Source organism: Entelurus aequoreus, linkage group LG10 (assembly GCF_033978785.1).
Source record: "Entelurus aequoreus isolate RoL-2023_Sb linkage group LG10, RoL_Eaeq_v1.1, whole genome shotgun sequence".
In the NCBI taxonomy this organism is placed as follows: domain Eukaryota; kingdom Metazoa; phylum Chordata; class Actinopteri; order Syngnathiformes; family Syngnathidae; genus Entelurus; species Entelurus aequoreus.
This window is the reverse complement of record NC_084740.1, coordinates 22,955,590-22,976,335: the sequence shown is the minus strand read 5'-3', so window position 1 is coordinate 22,976,335 and position 20,746 is coordinate 22,955,590. Positions and strand designations below refer to the sequence as shown.

The 20,746-nt window shown below is 36.5% G+C and overlaps 1 protein-coding gene across 9 annotated transcripts in view; it reads left to right on the top strand.

Moving 5' to 3' along the window:
• The window catches only part of stard13b (StAR related lipid transfer domain containing 13b), a 208,775-nt gene that overhangs the window by 151,301 nt on the left and 36,728 nt on the right, over positions 1 to 20,746 (top strand). For 8 of the 9 annotated variants that reach the window (XM_062060320.1, XM_062060318.1, XM_062060321.1 and 5 more), the window contains one exon: positions 14,024 to 14,095. In XM_062060320.1, the coding sequence (XP_061916304.1) occupies positions 14,024 to 14,095 (72 nt within the window). Of the gene's footprint in view, positions 1 to 2,916; positions 3,159 to 14,023; positions 14,096 to 20,746 lie in introns of those variants that run through there. The other variant, XM_062060327.1, reaches the window with a different exon arrangement.

Here is a 20,746-nt window from a genome sequence, read left to right as displayed (position 1 = left end):
CTGTGTGTCGGTTTTAAAAGTGATCCCCCTCTGGTCAACATATGAAATAACAAGTGTGTGTAGAAATGTGTAGTGCTCCCCCTCTGGTCAACATATGAAATAACAAGTGGGTGTAAAAATGTGTAGTGCTCCCCCTCTGGTCAACATATGAAATAACAAGCTTTGGCCAAAATTCATTAAAAAACAAATATATATATATATATATATGTATATAGAGACATACTGTAATAACTTGAAGTAAATAATGAAGATTAAAAACCAATTACAAACAAAAAAACAACTAAAAACAGTCTTTTTCTAACAATGTGTCGACTTTCTTCTTATAATAAATCCTGACGTGTGTGCACGGGAAGTCACGGCGCTTTGATTCCCAATCACACGTTTGTTGCAGTCCGTTATTGGCATTCACCATCGCCAGGTGTCAGACAAAAGGGAACGCGGGCCAATTCTGGGATGACACATCAGTTGTTGGGTTTTTGCTTCTATTTTTACTGTAAGGCTGACTTGTATTAGCTTCATGCCTCCAGGCGTCGCCACACCTCTTCCACTGCTCATTCCTTTTTTTTTTCACCTGCTGGCTCACCCTTCCAGGTGTTTTTGATACAGACGGTCTCAGGCTATTCTCGTGCCTCGTCTGGGTGATTCATTTCGCCGTCTCAGTGCGGGGAAGGAATTTGCAGGAGCACATATAAACGTAAGCGGTTTGTTTAAGAGTGCTTTTAAAGCGCCGACATGCTCAAAGACTATTTATTGTTTTAAAGAGGACGGACCCTCGTCATTCTGTCTGCGCGCCGCGTGTTTATACACAGGGCCCCGGGCTCCAGGAGTTGTGTTTTACAAGAGCAAAATGGCAGATAGTCTCCGTGCAAATGGGCTACATCTGGAAAGATGCTTAGGTTACAGGAAACTGCGAGTGGATGGGACGTCTTACGTAAGCGCCGGTCATATTATCCACGCGTCTGAATAATGAATGTGGTCACATGGGTTCACGCTGAATACCCAGGCTGCTGTTTCATTTAATATACTGTAAATATTACAGTAGTACTAGGCAGCAATTACAAGAATATGCCATGCGCTATGCAGTAGGGGTGTCAAAATGTTTGTATTTTAGAATGAATCGGGATTTTTAATTGCAACGATTCTTAATCGATTCAAAAAATCAATTTAAATCTGTCCTGTCCAACCACTCAGGCAAATTATATTGTTGAACACAACCAGTTTTCTTTTAAGTCATATTTACATTTACCACAGCTGATTATCTATTTTATGGAGGATAGTAAGTGATCATAAAACTGGAACCCAATGTTATTAAAAAGTATTGATTTTGAATCGAGATTTGTTTTGAATCGAGAGTCGATACTGAACCGAATCGAATCATGTGGTGCCCAATGATTCACAGCCTTACTACACAGCAGTGTTTAAGTTAAAGTTAAAGTACCAATGATTGTCACACACACACAAGGTGTGGTGAAATTTGTCCTCTGCATTTGACCCATCCCCTTGATCACCCCCCACTGCTCCCCTCACCTCCCAGGGGGTGATCAAGGGGATGGGTCCTTAACCATAGGGCCACCGAGAGGGCCGCCAAAAATGATCTGTTTCTCAGCAGTGGTTCGTATGGGCCGCAGCAGTACTCAGTTGTAGTACACTTTTCCACCACTTGTGGCAGTAATGACAATGTCAAACAAACAGGAGAAGTCAGGAGCTAAAGTCGAAGAAGAGTTTGAAGCGCAAAAATGACGACTAAATTGGTGAAACGTTTTTTATTTTTTGTATTTATTTATTTAAAAAAAATGTATTTTATTTATTTTATTAAAGAATTTTTTTTTTTTTTAAATATATATATTATTATTTTTTATTTTTTTAAAATTATTAAATCAATATAAAAAACACAAGAAAAAAAAATAAAATAAAAAAATAAATATATATATTTAAAAATATATATATATATATATATATATATATTTATATATATATATGAATATATTATTTGTTTTTTTCTTTTTTCAAAAAAATATATAACAAAAAATATATATATATATAAAGAAAAAAATAAAAAAAAAATATATATATATATATATATATATATATATGTATATATATATATATTTTTTTTTTTTTTTTCGTCCCCTCATCTTTTTCTATTTTCCTACATTTTTGAAAAAGCTCCAAGGAGCCACTAGGGTTGCAGACCCCCCGCCCTAAAGGCTACAACATCATGCAGAGGTGTACTTGCAACAATTTTACAGACAAATGTTACTATTTATAGTCAATGTTTTCCATGAGGGGGGCATACCATAAAATAACTGAGAAGCACTCATGTGTCAACGTTGTCAGTTGACATATCACCATGTTATTAGACTACAAGCACACGTGTTTCCCTATAATGGTGGTTGTCAGTGTTTTGTCCCATCACCACCACTCTCAGATGACAACGTTAACACACATCCTTCCATTCATGGACCTCTTCCAGACAGTTTGGATGTTGGGGATGGTGCGGGGGCGGACTAAGTGGAGCGCCACAGCATGACTCACAGCTGCTGATTGCTGACACTTTATGTCATGATTTTTCCCCTCCAGCCCGTCCCAACCCGGCTTAACTTTTTTCCATCCCTTCCGGAATAACATCTGCACTTCTGGTTTTGGTGCAAATAAACCTTTTCCACATTGTCGGTCGTCAGTGTAAACACGTGACGCCCCCCCCCCCCCCCCCCCCCCCCCCCCCCAGTGCAACTTTGATCAGCACGTTTGAAATAATTGGAAATAAATGGAATTTGATGGCAATTGTCCGTGTTTTGCAGCATGGAACCCCGCTGCCAAAATCCTGCTGGGTGTAAAGGAGTTGTGGTGGGCACAGTTGGGTAGGAGAAACGGGCACAAGGGTGCAGAGGAGGGGTTGGAGGGGAAGTCTGCCACAGAAAAAGGGGGTGGATTGAAGGAAAGATTTAGTGCAGGGAACGGCCTATAGTGGTGCTGGGGAGGGTGGGGGGTTAGATGGCAAGAGAAAGGGGAAGAAGGAGCCGAGTTCAAACTCCAAGCTGTGCTGAGAGCTAGCAGGAATGCAGCCCAGCGTGGGAATAAAGATGCTCTGACTTGGAATAGTGAAAGCTCTCGACGGATATACACGAAGCGGCCCGGATATACCATGAAAATATCCCGTGAGTACACAAACATTTGCTAATGCCGGAATTATCTACAAGGGGGCCTTTCCCAAACCTCAGACCTTGTTGTTATTGGATGATTGATCGTTGCTGGTTGCTGTTAGCCATCGCCGTCCAAAGTGCGGCCCCGCAGCTCTTTTTTTTTTTTTTTTTTTAAAAGCACATTCTAAAAATACTATGACAAAAAACGAAACCAAAAACAAAAAAAAGTGGAACAGGAGAGCAAAAGAGGTTAAATGTAACGAGAAAAAGCTGCCATTCATGCTGTTTGTTTACACATTAATAATGAAAAATAAAAACATTTAACTGAAAATTAAGTCTCTACAAAATTAAGTCTCTGAATTTACTTACGCCGACCTTGAGACTTAAGTGATGAAAAGTTAAAAAATTAAAATAAAATAATGTATGATTTATTTTTAAAAATACGTCACACATTATTTTTATTTAAAAACTAAACCAAAAAAAAGAAAGTGGAACAGGAAAGCAAAACAGGTTAAATTTACGAGAAAAAGCTGCCATTGCTCAGACATTAATAATGAATAATAAAATATTTTAAAAAATTCATCTGAAAATCAAGTCTCTACAACATTAAGGCTCTGAATTTACTTACGCCGATCTTGAGACTTAAGTAATGAAAAGTTAAAAAATACAAAATAAACAAGGTATGACGTATTTTTAAAAATACGTCATACGTTATTTTTATTTAAAAACGAAGCCAAAAAAAAAAGTGGAACAGGAGAGCAAAACAGGTTAAATGTAACAAGAAAAAGCTGCCATTGCTCAGACATTAATAATGATTATTAACTTTTTTTTTTAAATTCATCTGAAAATCAAGTCTCTACAAAATTAAGTCTCTAAATTTACTTAAGTCGATCTTGAGACTTAAGTGATGAAAGGTAAAAAAATAATAATGTATGATGCATCTTTAACACTTTTGGATCCCCGAGAATTTTTGTGGGATTTTTTTTTTTTTTTTAACTGTCATTTCTTAGGAAATAATAATGAATCAAAATCAATGTTGATATGAATGATTGGCCTATCGAAGGCTCCAATTACTTCACATCAAATATTCCACTTTAAAAAATGTTTTTGTGTTTTTACCATAAAAAAGTTTTTTTGTTTTTGTTTGTTTTTTGTTTGTTTTTTACAAAAACGGCATAAAAATAATAATGTGGCTCAGTAAAAAAAATAAAAAAAATATGACTGAGACCCTGGAAGGGTCAGGGACCAGACTTTAGGAACGCCCTACAGGTTAAAAAAGATATATCTATTTATTGTATTGGTTTTGAAAATAAAAAATATCAAAATGGCCCCAGCATAAATAGATTTTCCAGTGTGTGGCCCTTGATGCTGGGATTCATGTTATCTGCAAACAAATTATTATCATACTGAAAATCAAAATTCGTTTTTGGTATATTTTTATGTCCGCTGCAGAGGACACTCATGCTCAGGAGGTTATGTGTACAGTATGATAATTAATTTGGTTTCTGGTAGAAACCAAAGATATTAAGTTTTTACTTTCGATAAGATCTGACTGCAGCTGGGATAGGCTCCAGCACCCCCGTGACCCCGAGAGGGACAAGCAGTAGAAAATGGATGGACGGATGGAAGATACCAATATTGGAGCCTTAAAGTGGATGGACGGATGGAAGATACCAATATTGGAGCCTTAAATACTGGCCGATACGATATCCGCACAAACCATATATATTTGTATTATTTTGTAGTGTGGAATGTTAGAAAAAGCTTGAGCAAGTGAAATTACTCACACTGAGAAAACTGTAGGTATAAAAAATAGGGATATCGGCGGTCCGATATTATCGGCTGATAAATGCTTTAAAATGTAATATCAGAAATGATCAATATCGGTTTCAAAATTATCTGTATCGGTTCCAAAAAGTAAAATTTATGACTTTTAATAAACCTTGAAGGCACTGCCTTTGCGTGCCGGCCCAGTCACATAATATGTACGGCTTTTCACACACACAAGTGAATGCAATGCATACTTGGTCAACAGCCATACAGGTCACACTGAGGGTGGCCGTATGAACAAGTTTAACACTGTTACAAATATGCGCCACACTGTGAACCCACACCAAACAAGAATGACAAACACATTTCCAGAGAACATCCGCACCGTAACACAACATAAACACAACAGAACAAATACCCAGAACTTCTGCAGCACTAACTCTTCCGGGACGCTACAATATACACCCCCTGCTACCCCTCCCCCCCCACCTCAACCCTGCCGCCCCCAACCCCGCCCACCTCAACCTCCTCATAACAGGATATACACAATATGTGGATATTATTAAAAAACGTCAATGCACCATAAAAAAAAAATCTGAATTACACCCATTTAAATCCATTACAAAGCATGATGGGAAAATGCAAAACACTATCTCCACACTTATTCATGTTTGGCACATTTTATCTGCTTGATATTTCTGATTGATACAAAACTTTAAGGGGGTTGTCACAGAAGTAATACATACATATATATACAGTACCAAAAGTTTGGACACACCTTCTCCTCATTCAATGTGTTTTCTTTATTTTCATGACTATTTACATTGTAGATTGTCACTGAAGGCATCAAAACTATGAATGAACACATGTGGAGTTACGTACTCAACACAAAAAGGTGAAATAACTGAAAACATGTTTTATATACTAGTTTCTTCAAAATAGCCACCCTTTGCTATGATTGCTGCTTTTGCACACTCTTGGCATTCTCTAGATGAGCTTCAAGCACACCTGTGACCATTTCAGGTGACTCCCGCTTGAAGCTCATCGAGAGAATGCCAAGAGTGTGCGAAAAAGTAATCAGAGCAAAGGGTGGCTATTTTGAAGAAACTAGAATACAAAACATGTTTTCAGTTATTTCACCCTTTTTTTTTTGTTAAGTACATAACTCCACATGTGTTTATTCATAGTTTTGATGCCTTCAGTGACAATTTACATACCGTCACAGATGCTGGCTTTTGAACTTTGCGCCTATTACGGTCCGGATGTTTTTTTCCCCCTCTTTCGTCCAGAGGACACGACGTCCACAGTTTCCAAAAACAATTTGAAATGTGGACTCTCCAGACCACAGAACACTTTTCCACGTTGCATCAGTCATTCTTAGATGAGCTCGGGCCCAGCGAAGCCGGAGGAGTTTCTGGGTGTTGTTGATAAATGACTTTCTATTTGCATAGTAGAGTTTTAACTTGCACTTACAGATGTAGCGACGAACTGCAGTTACTGACAGTGGTTTTCTGAAGTGTTCCTCAGCCCATGTGGTGATATCCTTTACACACTGATGTCGCTTTTTGATGCAGGATCGCAAGTCACGGGCTTGCCGCTTACATGCTGTGATTTCTCCAGATTCTCTGAACCTTTTGATGATATTACGGATCGTAGAGTGTGAAATCCCTACATTTCTTGCAACAGCTCGTTGAGAAATGTTGTTCTTAAACTGTTCGACAATTTGTTCACGCATTTGTTTGATTGTTAATAGTCATGAAAATAAAGAAAACCCATTGAATGAGAAGGTGTGTCCAAACTTTTGGCCTGTACTGTATATATATATATATATATATATATATATATATATATACATATAATATTAGTTGCTTTACATGCAGTCGGCATTTCGGCCCTAAACCAAAGGGTAAAAAGTTTGGACACCCCTGTATTAGACGTTAACGTGTTGCAGGACTACTTTTTTTTGCTGGTATCGGACCGATTTCGGATGAAGACACTCTCTGGGGGGAACCCAATGTATAATTCGTTTTTTGAACTGAAAATGTTACTACTTTTAGTCGCAACTGAAACTTGTGTTTACCTTTCGGTGACTTTGGGTTGTTTCCTAGTACACTGCAAAAACAGAAATCTAAGTAAGATTAAATATCTCAAATAAGGGTGATATTTGCTTATTTTCTGTCTGATAAGATAATTATTCTCACTAAGCAGCTTTTATGTTAGTGTTTTACTTGTTTTAAAAGTGTTGGTCCTAAATGATCTCAGTAAGATATCACAGCTTGTTGCTGAGATTTTAAGACCTATATTGAGTAAAACATGCTTGAAACTAGAATATCAACTGATGCAAAGCTGTGTCATCAACACTCACAAGTATAAAACTACTTTTTTAATGTACCGTATTTTCCGGACTATAAGTCGCAGTTTTTTTCGTAGTTTGGCCGGGGGTGCGACTTATACTCAGGAGTGACTTATGTGTGAAATGATTAACACATTACCGTAAAATATCAAATAATATTATTTAGCTCATTCACGTAAGAGACTAGACGTATAATATTTCATGGGATTTAGCGATAAGGAGTGACAGATTGTTTGGTAAACGTATAGCATGTTCTATATGTTATAGTTATTTGAATGACTCTTACCATTATATATGTTACGTTAACATACCAGGCACGTTCTCAGTTGGTTATTTATGCCTCATATAACTTATTCAGCCTGTTGTTCACTATTCTTTATTTATTTTAAATTGCCTTTCAAATGTCTATTTTCCCCCCAAAATGCGACTTATACTCCAGTGCGACTTATATATGTTTTTTTTCCTTCTTTATTATGCATTTTCGGCTGGTGCGACTTATACTCCGGAGCGACTTATACTCCGAAAAATACGGTAATCATTTCTTATTTCAAGAATGAAAAAAAAAATCATGATGTATGCACATTATGTTAAGATAATGGCACTACTTAATTTAAGAATATTTTTCAACATATTGAGCAAAAAGGTCTTCTTTTTTTTTCCTACCAAAAAAAATGCACTTATTATTAGTGAGAATATACTTATTTTAAGATATTTTTGGGTTCAATTTAGGTTAGCTAATTTTACTTGTTTTGGAAAGTCTTGACAAGCCGATTTTTCTTGTTCTACTGGCAGATAATTTTGCTTAGTTCAAATAAAATACCCCTAATTTTTGTATTTGTTTTTGAACACTGACTTTTTGCAGTGTAGGTTAGTAGTCCTTCAAAGACATATTTTTGTTATTGTTTGCGTCCGTTCAGAAGTAAAAGTGTGTTATTTACTCCCCCCCACCCCCCCCCTCCTCCTCACACGTCCAATCTTGTTTGCCGAATTGCAGAACGGCAAGTTGAGTAAAGTGAATGACAAAGCGAGGATACTTTAGTAGGACACAGCCTGGGACATTCTCGGCCATTGTGGTCCCGTCAGAACGGGGCTGCGTCCCTTTGTGGCGTGTGTAACTGGACACTGTACACAGGTTGAGAGCAGCGGGTCGCAGGGAGCGCAAACACAAGTCCTCATTCTCTGGCACCGTGCCCGCCCCCGGCCCTTTTATCCACCGGAGATTTCCTCCGAGAGAGGATGAGAGGACAGAATGTCTTCGTCTCGTGTTACGCAGAATGCCGAACGGAGAGGAATTCCCAGCTCGTGTTTCTTGCTCCCAGTGGTCCAAGCTGCAGCGGCGGGACAATACGGGCCGGGGGTAATAACCACCTGGGAGGGAACAGAAGGTCTTTACCTCCTGGTGATGCAGGTGTGAACTCTGCAGATAGGACGTCAGGCGGCGTGTTGACTTTACTTTTTTTTTTTCTTTTTTTTTGTCATCCAAGGACGGAGCAAGGGGGACTGTTAATATTTATTCAGTTGCTGGTCAGTCTGAAGACCAAAGTCACTTTTCATCGATTTGTGGCGCGCATGTGAGGCAGCACAGGTGAGCGTTGGTTTCGAGAGAGCGGGCGTGGGACAGGGAGTGATGCAGCCTGGGGGAACCTGCCTAGTCGGGATGCGGGGGGTGATGATTATTTCAGTTGTAAACTCTTAAGGAAACTTGGATACTGTCAAATCATCTTTTTGGATGAACAAAAACAATCGGTAAGGTTCAATATTGTACAGTAGTACCTTTTTATAGTAGGCTTCTATTTGAGGGGTGGTGTTTTGAAAAGCTACAATGTCTTGTAACACTGCTGTGTCAAACAATGTGTGACCGTGGCAGTAAATAACGGTGTTAGCATTAATGGGAAGGCGCCAACAGTTTGCTTCCTATCCATGTCAACAACAACTCCCTGGTCATGTCAGCTTGTCATGAAGCTCTTGGACATCTTTGCATCCGTCTGTAGAGGGAATATTGTTATCATTTTTAGTTTTAGTTGTATTGTATCCATTGTAATGCATGTGTATATATTTATATATAAAGTATATATACGAACACACACACACACACACACACACACATATATATATATATATATATATATATATATATATATATATATATATATATATATATATATATATATATATATATATATATATATATATATATATATATATATATATATATATATATATACATACATACAGTACAGGCCAAAAGTTTGGACACACCTTCTCATTCAATGTGTTTTCTTTATTTTTGTGACTATTTACATTGTAGATTGTCACTGAAGGCATCAAAACTATGAATGAACACACGTGGATTTATGTACTTAACAAAAAAAAGGTAAAATAACTAAAAACATGTTTTATATTCTAGTTTCTTCAAAATAGCCACCCTTTGCTCTGATTGTTTTGATGCCTTCAGTGACAATCTACAATAGTCATGAAAATAAAGAAAATGCATTGAAATGATGTGTCCAATCCTTTGGCCTGTACTGTGTGTGTGTGTGTGTGTGTATATATATATATATATCAGTGGCGTGCGGTCACTAGAGGCAGGGGAGGCGGGGCCTCACCTGCCATCATGGAAAGAAAAAAAAAAGTAAAAAGAAAAAAAATGTATTAAATTGTTATATGTATCCAGTGATTATACTAAAGTTATTTTCCATTTAACTTCACCACTTTTAGATTATTTTTATTTTTATTTTCATATTTGCCGTTCAAATACTGAGAAGAGACGGTGCGGTGATCAGCAGCCAGTTGAGGCACGTCACTGATTTGTGCCTCAACATGGATTGTGCACAATGACTCGGCTAACTGCTGGCCTGCTGTGCAGTGAGACCGTATTGCTATATGAATTATATTATACATTTCCATAGTTGAGTTAGCTGAGGTATATAATGTACAGTGTATTTTGTCAACAACTGTATGTGTGTAACGTATTTATTGTGCTGAGCGATCATAAAACTGGAGGCTTGTCTAATAACCAAGCACCTCCGCCGCAGAATGCACCGCCCGACGGGAGCACCGCGGCCACACCAACCAAAGCCCACACCCAAACCCTCCACGTGCAAGACAGAATCCACCCAAAAAAAGGCACTTAACAAGAAGCCAAAAAGTGCAAAAACAACAATGCTCGCGCGGCGCGCCGGAGGAGCCGTGAACAGGGACACAACATTAGGTACACCTGCAGACAGCAGCGCGGATTTCATATTTCATTCATTCACAACTCTTCCAACAGGAACACCACTGTTCCCGCACTTATAAGTAAAGGTAAGACCATAATAACGTTTTTTTTATTAAATGTGCTTTTTTGTGCGCTACAATTTGTAAGTGTAAAGTTAAAGTTAAGTATACCAATGATCAGGGGCGCCGCTAGGGATTTTGGGCCCCATGAAAAGAATCTTTACAGGACACCCATTATTTTTTCTGTATTATAATTTCATCATCATTAGGGGCCTCTCTGGGCCCTCCTCCATCATGGGCCCCTAGAATCCGTCTCCTTTACCCCCCCCTTTTCGGCGCCCCTGCCAATGATTGTCACACACACACTAGGTGTGGTGAAATTTGTCCTCTGCATTTGACCCATCCCCTTGTTCACCCCCTGGGAGGTGAGGGGAGCAGTGGGCAGCAGCGGCGCCGTGCCTGGGAATCATTTTTGGTGATTTAACCCCCAATTCCAACCCTTGATGCTGAGTGCCAAGCAGGGAAGAATGCTGGTATGAGCTTTTAAACATAACCCGTTAACTGCTGCCAATCAAATGGTGAATAAGATACTATTTAGGGTTCATATGTTTGTAAATCTGACTGTGATGATGCAGTGCCTCACCTGACATGAACCTCACCGCACGCCACTGATATATATATATATATATATATATATATATATATATATATATATATATATATATATATATATATATATATATATATATATATATATATATACACAATTAAGGCTGTCAAATTATTATTTAGTTTCATTTTGGAATTGGGATTAATCACAGCTTGCATAATTAAAATTAGCTTAAGAAAACACCCCAAAATTTGTACACAAATGCAATTTTATTGTCAGAATATCATCCAGGAATCATTTTTAGACGTTTTACTTGAATGCATGTCGTTTATTTGCACAAAACCTGGCGCCAGTCGTGTCTAAAGTTCCTTCAAGCTGTACTTTGGTGTGAAATCTGCCAGCGGGCGCACCAGTCGGAGTCTCCGCACTCGTTTTTGCACTGACGTTTGCATTGACCTGATCACTGACCATTAGCAGTTAAAGTAAAAGAGTTTGTACAGTCCAAAATAAATAGCGTGATTAATCTGTGTGATTCATGTGTTCATGACTAATGCGATAATTTATTGTGATTAATCACATGAGTTAACGCATTAATTTTGACAGCCTTTATGTGTGTGCATATGTATATATGTATATGTATATATACTGTATATATATATATCTATATATATATAGATATATATATAGATATATATATCTATATATCTATATATATATATATATATATATATATATATATATATATGTGCATGTGTATATATATATATATATATGTATATATGCATATGTGTATATGTATATATGTGTGTATATGTATGTATATAAATATAAATATATATATATATATATATATATATATATATATATATATATATATATATATATATATATATATATATATATATATATATATATATACAGTAAAGGCTAAAAGTTTGGACACACCTTCTCATTTCAATGCGTTTTCTTTATTTTCATGACTATTTACATTGTAAATTGCCACTGAAGACATCAAAACTATGACACCTGTGAAGTGAAAACCCTTTCAGGTCACTACCTCTTGAAGCTCATCGAGAGAATGCCAGGAGTGTGCAAAACAGTAATCAGAGCAAAGGGTGACTATTTTGAAGAAACTATGTATGTTAAACATGTTTTCAGTTATTTCACCTTTTTTTTGTTAAGTACATAACTCCACATGTGTTCATTCATAGTTTTGATGCCTTCAGTGACAATCTACAATTTAAATAGTCATGAAAATAAAAGGAAAACGCATTGAATGAGAAGTCCAAACTTTTGTGTATATATATATATATATATATATATATATATATATATATATATATATATATATATATATATATATATATCGTATTTTTCGGACTATAAGTCGCAGTTTTTTTCATAGTTTGGCCTGGGGTGCGACTTACACTCAGGAGCGACTAACAGTATGTGTGAAATTATTAACACATTACCGTAAAATATCAAATAGTATTATTTAGCTCATTCACGTAAGAGACTAGACGTATAAGATTTCATGGGATTTAGCGATTAGGAGTGACAGATTGTTTGGTAAACGTATAGCATGTTCTATATGTTATAGTTATTTGAATGACTCTTACCATAATATGTTACGTTAACATACCAGGCACGTTCTCAGTTGGTTATTTATGCGTCATATTACGTACACTTATTCAGCCTGTTGTTCACTATTCTTTATTTATTTTAAATTGCCTTTCAAATGTCTATTCTTGGTGTTGGGTTTTATCAAATACATTTCCCCAAAAAATGCGACTTATACTCCAGTGCGACTTATGTATGTTTTTTTCCTTCTTTATTATGCATTTTCGGCCGGTGCGACTTATACTCCGGAGCGACTTATACTCCGAAAAATACAGTATATATATATATATATATATATATATATATATATATATATATATATATATATATATATATATATATATATATATATATATATATATATATATATATAGATATTTGTATAACATATATATGTATACAATGACAACTGTGCATACAGTAGGAAGGGAATTCATACAGCCCCATTGGTCGCAGTTTACCTGAAACATGAAACGTGACGAATTGGGGCGGTGCACTATCCCCTTTAGCTGCCAGATGACAGTAGAGTGTTGAATATTTTAACTTCTTTCGTGGCAATTTTTAAGTTTGACCACCGCGTCAGTTGCTACATAGAGTGTCGCTTTCCATCCTTTTCAGCAGACTACATTGCATAATACTTACCCACCCTCTTCCTCTCACGCAAGATCCACCCAGGAACGGGGCCATATCAATCCCTCCCCTTACTGTAGAAAAAAAGAATGGAAATAGCATCAACGCTTGCAAAACGTGCTCATTAGAAGCCTCCAGAGGTTCCATTGTAATACCGTTGATTGGACCTCATTAGATTGTGCATGAATATGCTAATGAAGTGTCTGGTGTATGTTTAAATGAAGGCATCAGCTAGCCAATCTTCTATTAGTCCATTTCTGCACAATTGAATGTATTTATTTCGAAGAAAAATAACCCCTATTGTTCAGGTCGTGGAATGCCCTTGCACACAGGTGGCATCCAGAAAAAGACCAATGTTTACAGGAAATATCTAAAGGTCAGAAGTATTTATAAGCGGTTGAGTGATTCTCTGTTAGACTCAGTTGCTCCATGAGGGCCATCTTAAGATCATGTGAGCAAAAAGCCCCTTGCTGGATATAATGATATCATTTGAGTCAGAGTGGCCGACCAGCAAGGTCACACTCCTGGTATCGCTAAATAATCAGAGCGGGGGGTGGTGGTGGGGTTCAGGTCCACACACCCACACGTCTGGAGAAGTCTACTTGGGATTTTCTGCAGTTTTTGTTCAATCCTGCATGTGCAGCGCATCATGAAGTAATTTTCTCTCTCCTGTGTTTGCAGAGGTTGAGGCAAAGGAGGCGTGCGATTGGCTGCGAGCTGCCGGATTCCCCCAGTATGCTCAGCTCTTTGAAGGTAATTAGGAAAAGCACATTCATCAAAAAGTGGCTGTTGGGTTTGATCACAAGTGTCAAACACGAGGCCCGGGGGCCAGATATGGCCCGCTACATCATTTTACATGGCCCACGAAAGGTTTTTGAATAAAATGCATCAATAAAGTACTTTATCCTGCTATCTGCCTCCGTTTTAACAGGGAAAAATACATGTACTACATGCAGTTGCATATTTTTCTAATTTAAATATTGCCAATAATGCAAGAAAAATTATATTATCATACATTCCATACATTTTTGGAATAAAAAGAAATACCGTGTTTTGTAGACTACAGAGTATTTAAGCTGCACCCACCAAATAATTATTTTTTTTACATAAATTAGCCACGCTGGACGATAATAAACATTTTTTAATGTTTATTTACATACCTTAATTGTTTCCGAACAATGCCTGTAACACGGCAGTAAAATGGCTGATCAAACAAAACAGAAGTCATCGTCATGGACCCACTAGCTAGGGAAGCTAGCTCTCCAATCAGCTAAACAGACTCAATAACTCCACGGTGACGTTTTGGTGAATATACGAAACTGAAGCAATACAAAAAGAATGCCATTGTAAGTTAATAATACCAACACAGACACTTGTAAATGTGTTAGCATATTCGCTAATGCTAACAATGCTAGCTTGATGACATTACGATAGCACATACAAATATGCATGAAAACACTCCTACAGACGTCACACATGGGACGGTTTAGTAATTGTGAATTTTTTTGGTTATATTGTAAATGCTGCTTGTAGTGATGAATGATGAAATACCATGGAAGGTTGTACTTCCGGTTCAAGGCACGAAACAGGAAGTACATTTGTAACCCGCAGCACCGACAGTGAGTGAACTCGCCCAAAAGATGGCGCCGTAGCACAAACAATAACACACCTTTTCGGTGTATCTGTTGGTGCAATATGAAAACTTTTGAATACAAAACATTATGACCGTTAGCGTGGAAATATTCCTTAAATTAGCCGCACCGTTTTATAAGCGTGGGGGGAGTAGCGGCTTGTAGTCCAGAAAATACGGTACTCAAATATCTTGCTTGACTTATGATTTCGAAGCAAGTTATCCCATCGAATTGTACAGTGTAAAAATAACAATATATTTTACAGTCGCTGCACTGCAAAAAGTCAGTGTTCAAAAACAATAAAAAAATTTGGGGTATTTTATTTGAACTAAGCAAAATTGTCTGCCAATAGAACAAGAAAATGTTTTGGAAGACTTTCCAAAACAAGTAAAATTAGCTAACCTCAATGAACCAAAAAATACCTTAAAATAAGTGTTTTCTCACTAATAACAAGTGCCCTTTTCTTGGTAGAAAAAAAAATGAGACCTTTTTGCTCAATATGTTGAAAAATATTCTTAAATTAAGTAAATGCTAGTGCCATTATCTTGACATAATGATATGCGCTCTGCATTACATTTCTTGAAACCAGCAAACTTATACTAAAAACTAGTTTATTGTTCTTAATGGAAAGGCAACAAGGCAACAGCTTGTTACTCTCGGGGTCTACTAGCCGCTCAGGCAAATCATATGGTCTAAAAATGCATTTTTCCATCGACAACATGACATCATCGCGCCAAGTGCGTGCTCTTTCAGTCAATTAGTGCGCATATATACAGCCCGGCCCCCGGCCCAAATTTTTTCTTATTATAATTGTGAAGAATTTATCTGAATGTGCATGAACAATTTCTGTTCAAAATAGTTTGAAATGTCACATGTTAAATGTTTAAATATTAACTGTCAGTTTACTGTACTGTGCCAACTGTACTACTATAAGAGTACGTGTTTTCTATTGTTTCATTGAAAATAAAACAGCAAAGTCCATTTGGCTGTCATCCGTTTTAATTATGAGACACATATGTGTCAAAATCATGATTTTTTTTTCATGCTTGAAATAAGAAATTATTACTTTAAAAAGGTAGTTTTATGCTTTTGAGTGTTGATGACACAGCTTTGCAACACTTGATATTCTAGTTTCAAGCATGTTTTACTCAATATAGGTCATCAAATCTCAGCAACAAGCTGTAATATCTTACTGACATAATTTAGGACCAAAACCCTTAAAACAAGTAAAAGACTAACATAAAATCTGCTTAGTGAGAAGAATTATCTTATTTGACAGAAAATAAGCAAATATCACCCTTATTTGAGATATTTAATCTTACTTAGATTTCAGTTTTTGCAGTGTAGAATTTTAGGGCAAAAAACAGTGGTACTGTTTTCCTGTTTACAATAATACATTGACTGAAAAGCAACATTTGTGTATTTTATGGTGACAAAAAAACTGCCAGCTCAGTTGCCTGAATCGTAACGTAAAAAATCTGTGGCACAGTTTGTCCATTTACAGTAATATGCGGTAAAATTTAAGGTTTACGGCGAAATCCACAGCTTTCTTTTTACAGTGTATTTAAAGGCCTACTGAAATTAAATTGTTTTATTTAAACGGGTATAGCAGATCCATTCTATGTGTCATACTTGATCATTTCGCGATATTGCCATATTTTTGCTAAAAGGATTTAGTAGAGAACATCGACGATAAAGTTCGCAACTTATGGTCGCTGAGAAAAAAAGCCTTGCCTGTACCGGAAGTAGCGTGACGTCGCAGGTTGAAGGGCTCCTCACATTTCCCCATTGTTTACACCAGCAGCGAGAGCGATTCGGACCGAGAAAGCGACGATTACCCCATTAATTTGAGCGAGGATGAAAGATTCGTGGATGAGGAACGTGAGAGTGAAGGACTAGAGTGCAGTGCAGGACGTATCTTTTTTCGCTCTGACCGTAACTTAGGTACAAGGGCTCATTGGATTCCACACTTTCTCCTTTTTCTATTGTGGATCACGGATTTGTATTTTAAACCACCTCGGATACTATATCCTCTTGAAAATGACAGTCGAGAACGCGAAATGGACATTCACAGTGACTTTTATCTCCACGACAATACATCGGCGAAACACTTTAGCTACGGAGCTAACGTGATAGCATCGGGCTCAAATGCAGATATAAACAAAATAAATAAACCCCTGACTGGAAGGATAGACAGAAAATCAACAATATTATTAAACCCAGGACCTGTAAATACACGGTTAATGCTTTCCAGCTTGGCGAAGCTTAACAATGCTGTTGCTAACGACGCCATTGAAGCTAACTTAGCAACGGGACCTCACAGAGCTATGATAAAAACATTAGCGCTCCACCTACGCCAGCCAGCCCTCATCTGCTCATCAACACCCGTGCTCACCTGCGTTCCAGCGATCGACGGACGGACGAAGGACTTCACCCGATCATCCATGCGGTCGGCGGCTATCGTCGGCTAGCGCGTCTGCTATCCTAGTCAAAGTCCTCCTGGTTGTGTTGCTGCAGCCAACTGCTAATACACCGATCCCACCTACAACTTTCTTCTTTGTAGTCTTCATTGTTCATTAAACGAATTGCAAAAGATTCACCAACACAGATGTCCAGAATACTGTGGAATTTTGAGATGAAAACAGAGCTTTTTGTATTGGATTCAATGGTGTCCGAATACTTCCGTTTAACTAGTGACGTCACGCGCATACGTCATCATACATAGACATTTTCAACCGGAAGTTTAGCTGGAAATTTAAAATTGCACTTTATAAGTTAACCCGGCCGTATTGGCATGTGTTGCAATGTTAAGATTTCATCATTGATATATAAACTATCAGACTGCGTGGTCGGTAGTAGTGGGTTTCAGTAGGCCTTTAAGGTTTACGGCGAAATCCACAGCTTTCTTTTTACAGTGTATTTAAAAATCTATGTAATATCAAATGCATATGCAATTGTGTAACAATATCATGAGGCGAATCCTTATACATTTATATTGACATATTATTCACTGTTACAAGCGGTCATAAGTGAAATAGGGCCCTCGATGACAACAAGTTTGACACCCTTGGGGTAGATAGAGATGAATTATGGGGGAAAAATAACCCAGAATCTCTATTTTAGGCCTTAATAGACGGTGTTTAATAAAGCACTGTGTGTGAACAGCCTGAATGTGGCCTTTTTAGGAGCATGAACATCAGTACATAAGGTCACGGTGTCGGTCAGGCCGTTCGCCAACACGGAGCATAATTCCATGCATTCATCAGCTATGTGCATAGAGGAGCCCTTTGATGCGACTGCCATGTTTCTGGTGCCGCTCGGGCGTCCAGACAAGACAAAAACGAGCCGCTTTTTAAAGTCTAATCTTTTCCGAGATAGGGTTACAACATCAATCTGTCTTCTACACCAAAGACGGTGCTTTAAAAGCAGACCTCTCATGTCCGTGTAGAGCGGGACTATTCAACTGGTGGCGCAGGAATGACATCAGACTGGTCCTTCCAGTCCAGTTCCAAACTAGGGAGCGACTACAATTTCTGCAGCAGATTCCTCAAAACATCACCACACTCTTGTCTTATAGAGCAGTGGTCCCCAACCACCGGTCCAGGGACCGGTACCGGTCCGTGAAGCATTTTCTACCGGGCCGCAGAGAAACAATAAATAATTTGTAAAGGACTGCATTTTCTCCGACTTAACTTTAGCATGTCCCACTAGACCAGAGGTGTCAAACTCGTTTTCATTGAGGGCCACATCGCAGTCATGGCTGCCATTGGAGGGCCGCTTGTAACAGTAAATAATTCATGAATTTGCCTATGAATTTCAATATTTTAGTTTTTTTTAACGTAAAGAGTAAAAAAAAATCTGTGGAATTTTCCACTGTTTTTTACAGAAAAAAAACTGCCAGCTTAGTTGCCAGACGTTTACTGTAAAATATGTGGTGTTTTTTTTTTTTAATTATTATTATTTTTACAACATATTACTGTAAATAGAAATACAGTAGTGCTGTTTAATTTTATTTTGGCAACTCAGCTGCCAGTTTTTTACCATAATAAAATATGATACCATAAAGCAGGGGTCCCGAAACTTTTTGACTCCGGGGCCGCATTGTGGTAAAACAATTTGGCTGGGGGCCGAGCGCTATATATATATATATTTATATATATATATATGTATGTATATATATATATATATATATATATATATATATATATATATATATATATATATATATATATATATATATATATATATATATATATATATATATATATATATATATATAGTATATATATATATATATACAGTATATATGTATGTACATATATAGTATATGTAAATGTATGTGTATGTATATATGTATATGTAAATGTGTATATATGTGTGTATATATGTATATGTCTATGTATATGTCCATGTATATACGTATATATGTATATGTGTATATATGTGTATATATATGTATATGTGTATATATGTATATATATGTGTATATATGTGTATATATATGTGTGTGTATATATGTATATATATATGTGTATATAAGTGTATATATGTGTATATATATGTGTGTATACATGTATATATATATATATATATATATATATGTATATATATATGTGTATATATGTATATGTGTATATATGTGTGTGTGTGTATATATATATATATATATATATATATATATATATATATATATATATATATATATATATATCATCAATCATCAATCAATCAATGTTTATTTATATAGCCCTAAATCACAAGTGTCTCAAAGGGCTGCACAAGCCACAACGATATATATATATATATATATATATATATATATATATATATATATATATATATATATATATATATATATATATATATATATACGTATTCATACATATATATTCCTCGCGCACTAATTGACTTAAAGAGCACACTTGCTGCATGTCACGTTATCGATGGTAAAATGCATTTTTAGACAATATGATTTGCCTGATTGGCTAGGAGATGGTAGAAAATGGACTAGTAAGGACAAATAAAAAAAAAATTAATAATAAAAAAAAAATCAACCTTTTTTTTTTTTTTTTTTTAACTTGGGACTTCCCAAGGGCTGGATTTTGGACGCTGGGGGGCCGTATCCAGCCCGCGGGCCGTAGTTTGGGGACCCTTGCCATAAAGTCATCAACCGTGGATTTTACAGTAAAAAAAAACAAAAACTGACAGCTCAGTTGACAGAATTTTACTGTTAAAAAAAAAACATTGGTCGTTTTTTTTCAACTTACAGTAATATGCTTTAAAAAAACTCCCTAAATTTTACAGTAAAATCTATTGGTCATTTTTATAGTGTACAATTTGATGGATAACTTGCTTCGAAATCATAAGTTAAGCAGATATTTAAGTATTTATTTGGATTTTGACCAACAAAGTGAGATAATATATTATTTGTTGCAATATTGGACACTATTTTTTTTGCCCTGTCAAACTAGAAAAAAAAACGTAATACCTTTAGTAAGAAAGTAAAGAAAGAAAATAAAAGGTATTTTATTGAAACATATTATTTCCAGGCTTTTGCGGGCCGTATAAAATGATGTGGGGCCTTGAATTTGACACATGTGCACTAGACACACCAATGAGCTTGTTTATAGATGTACAATAAAACTCCTCATAGGAAGTTGCCATTTGTTATAACTTTGTGACATGATACAATGCACATTAATGAACATATCAAACATAAAAGTGACAGACGTTATGGTGAGTTGTATTTTTCATGCCGGTTATTCTTGATGTA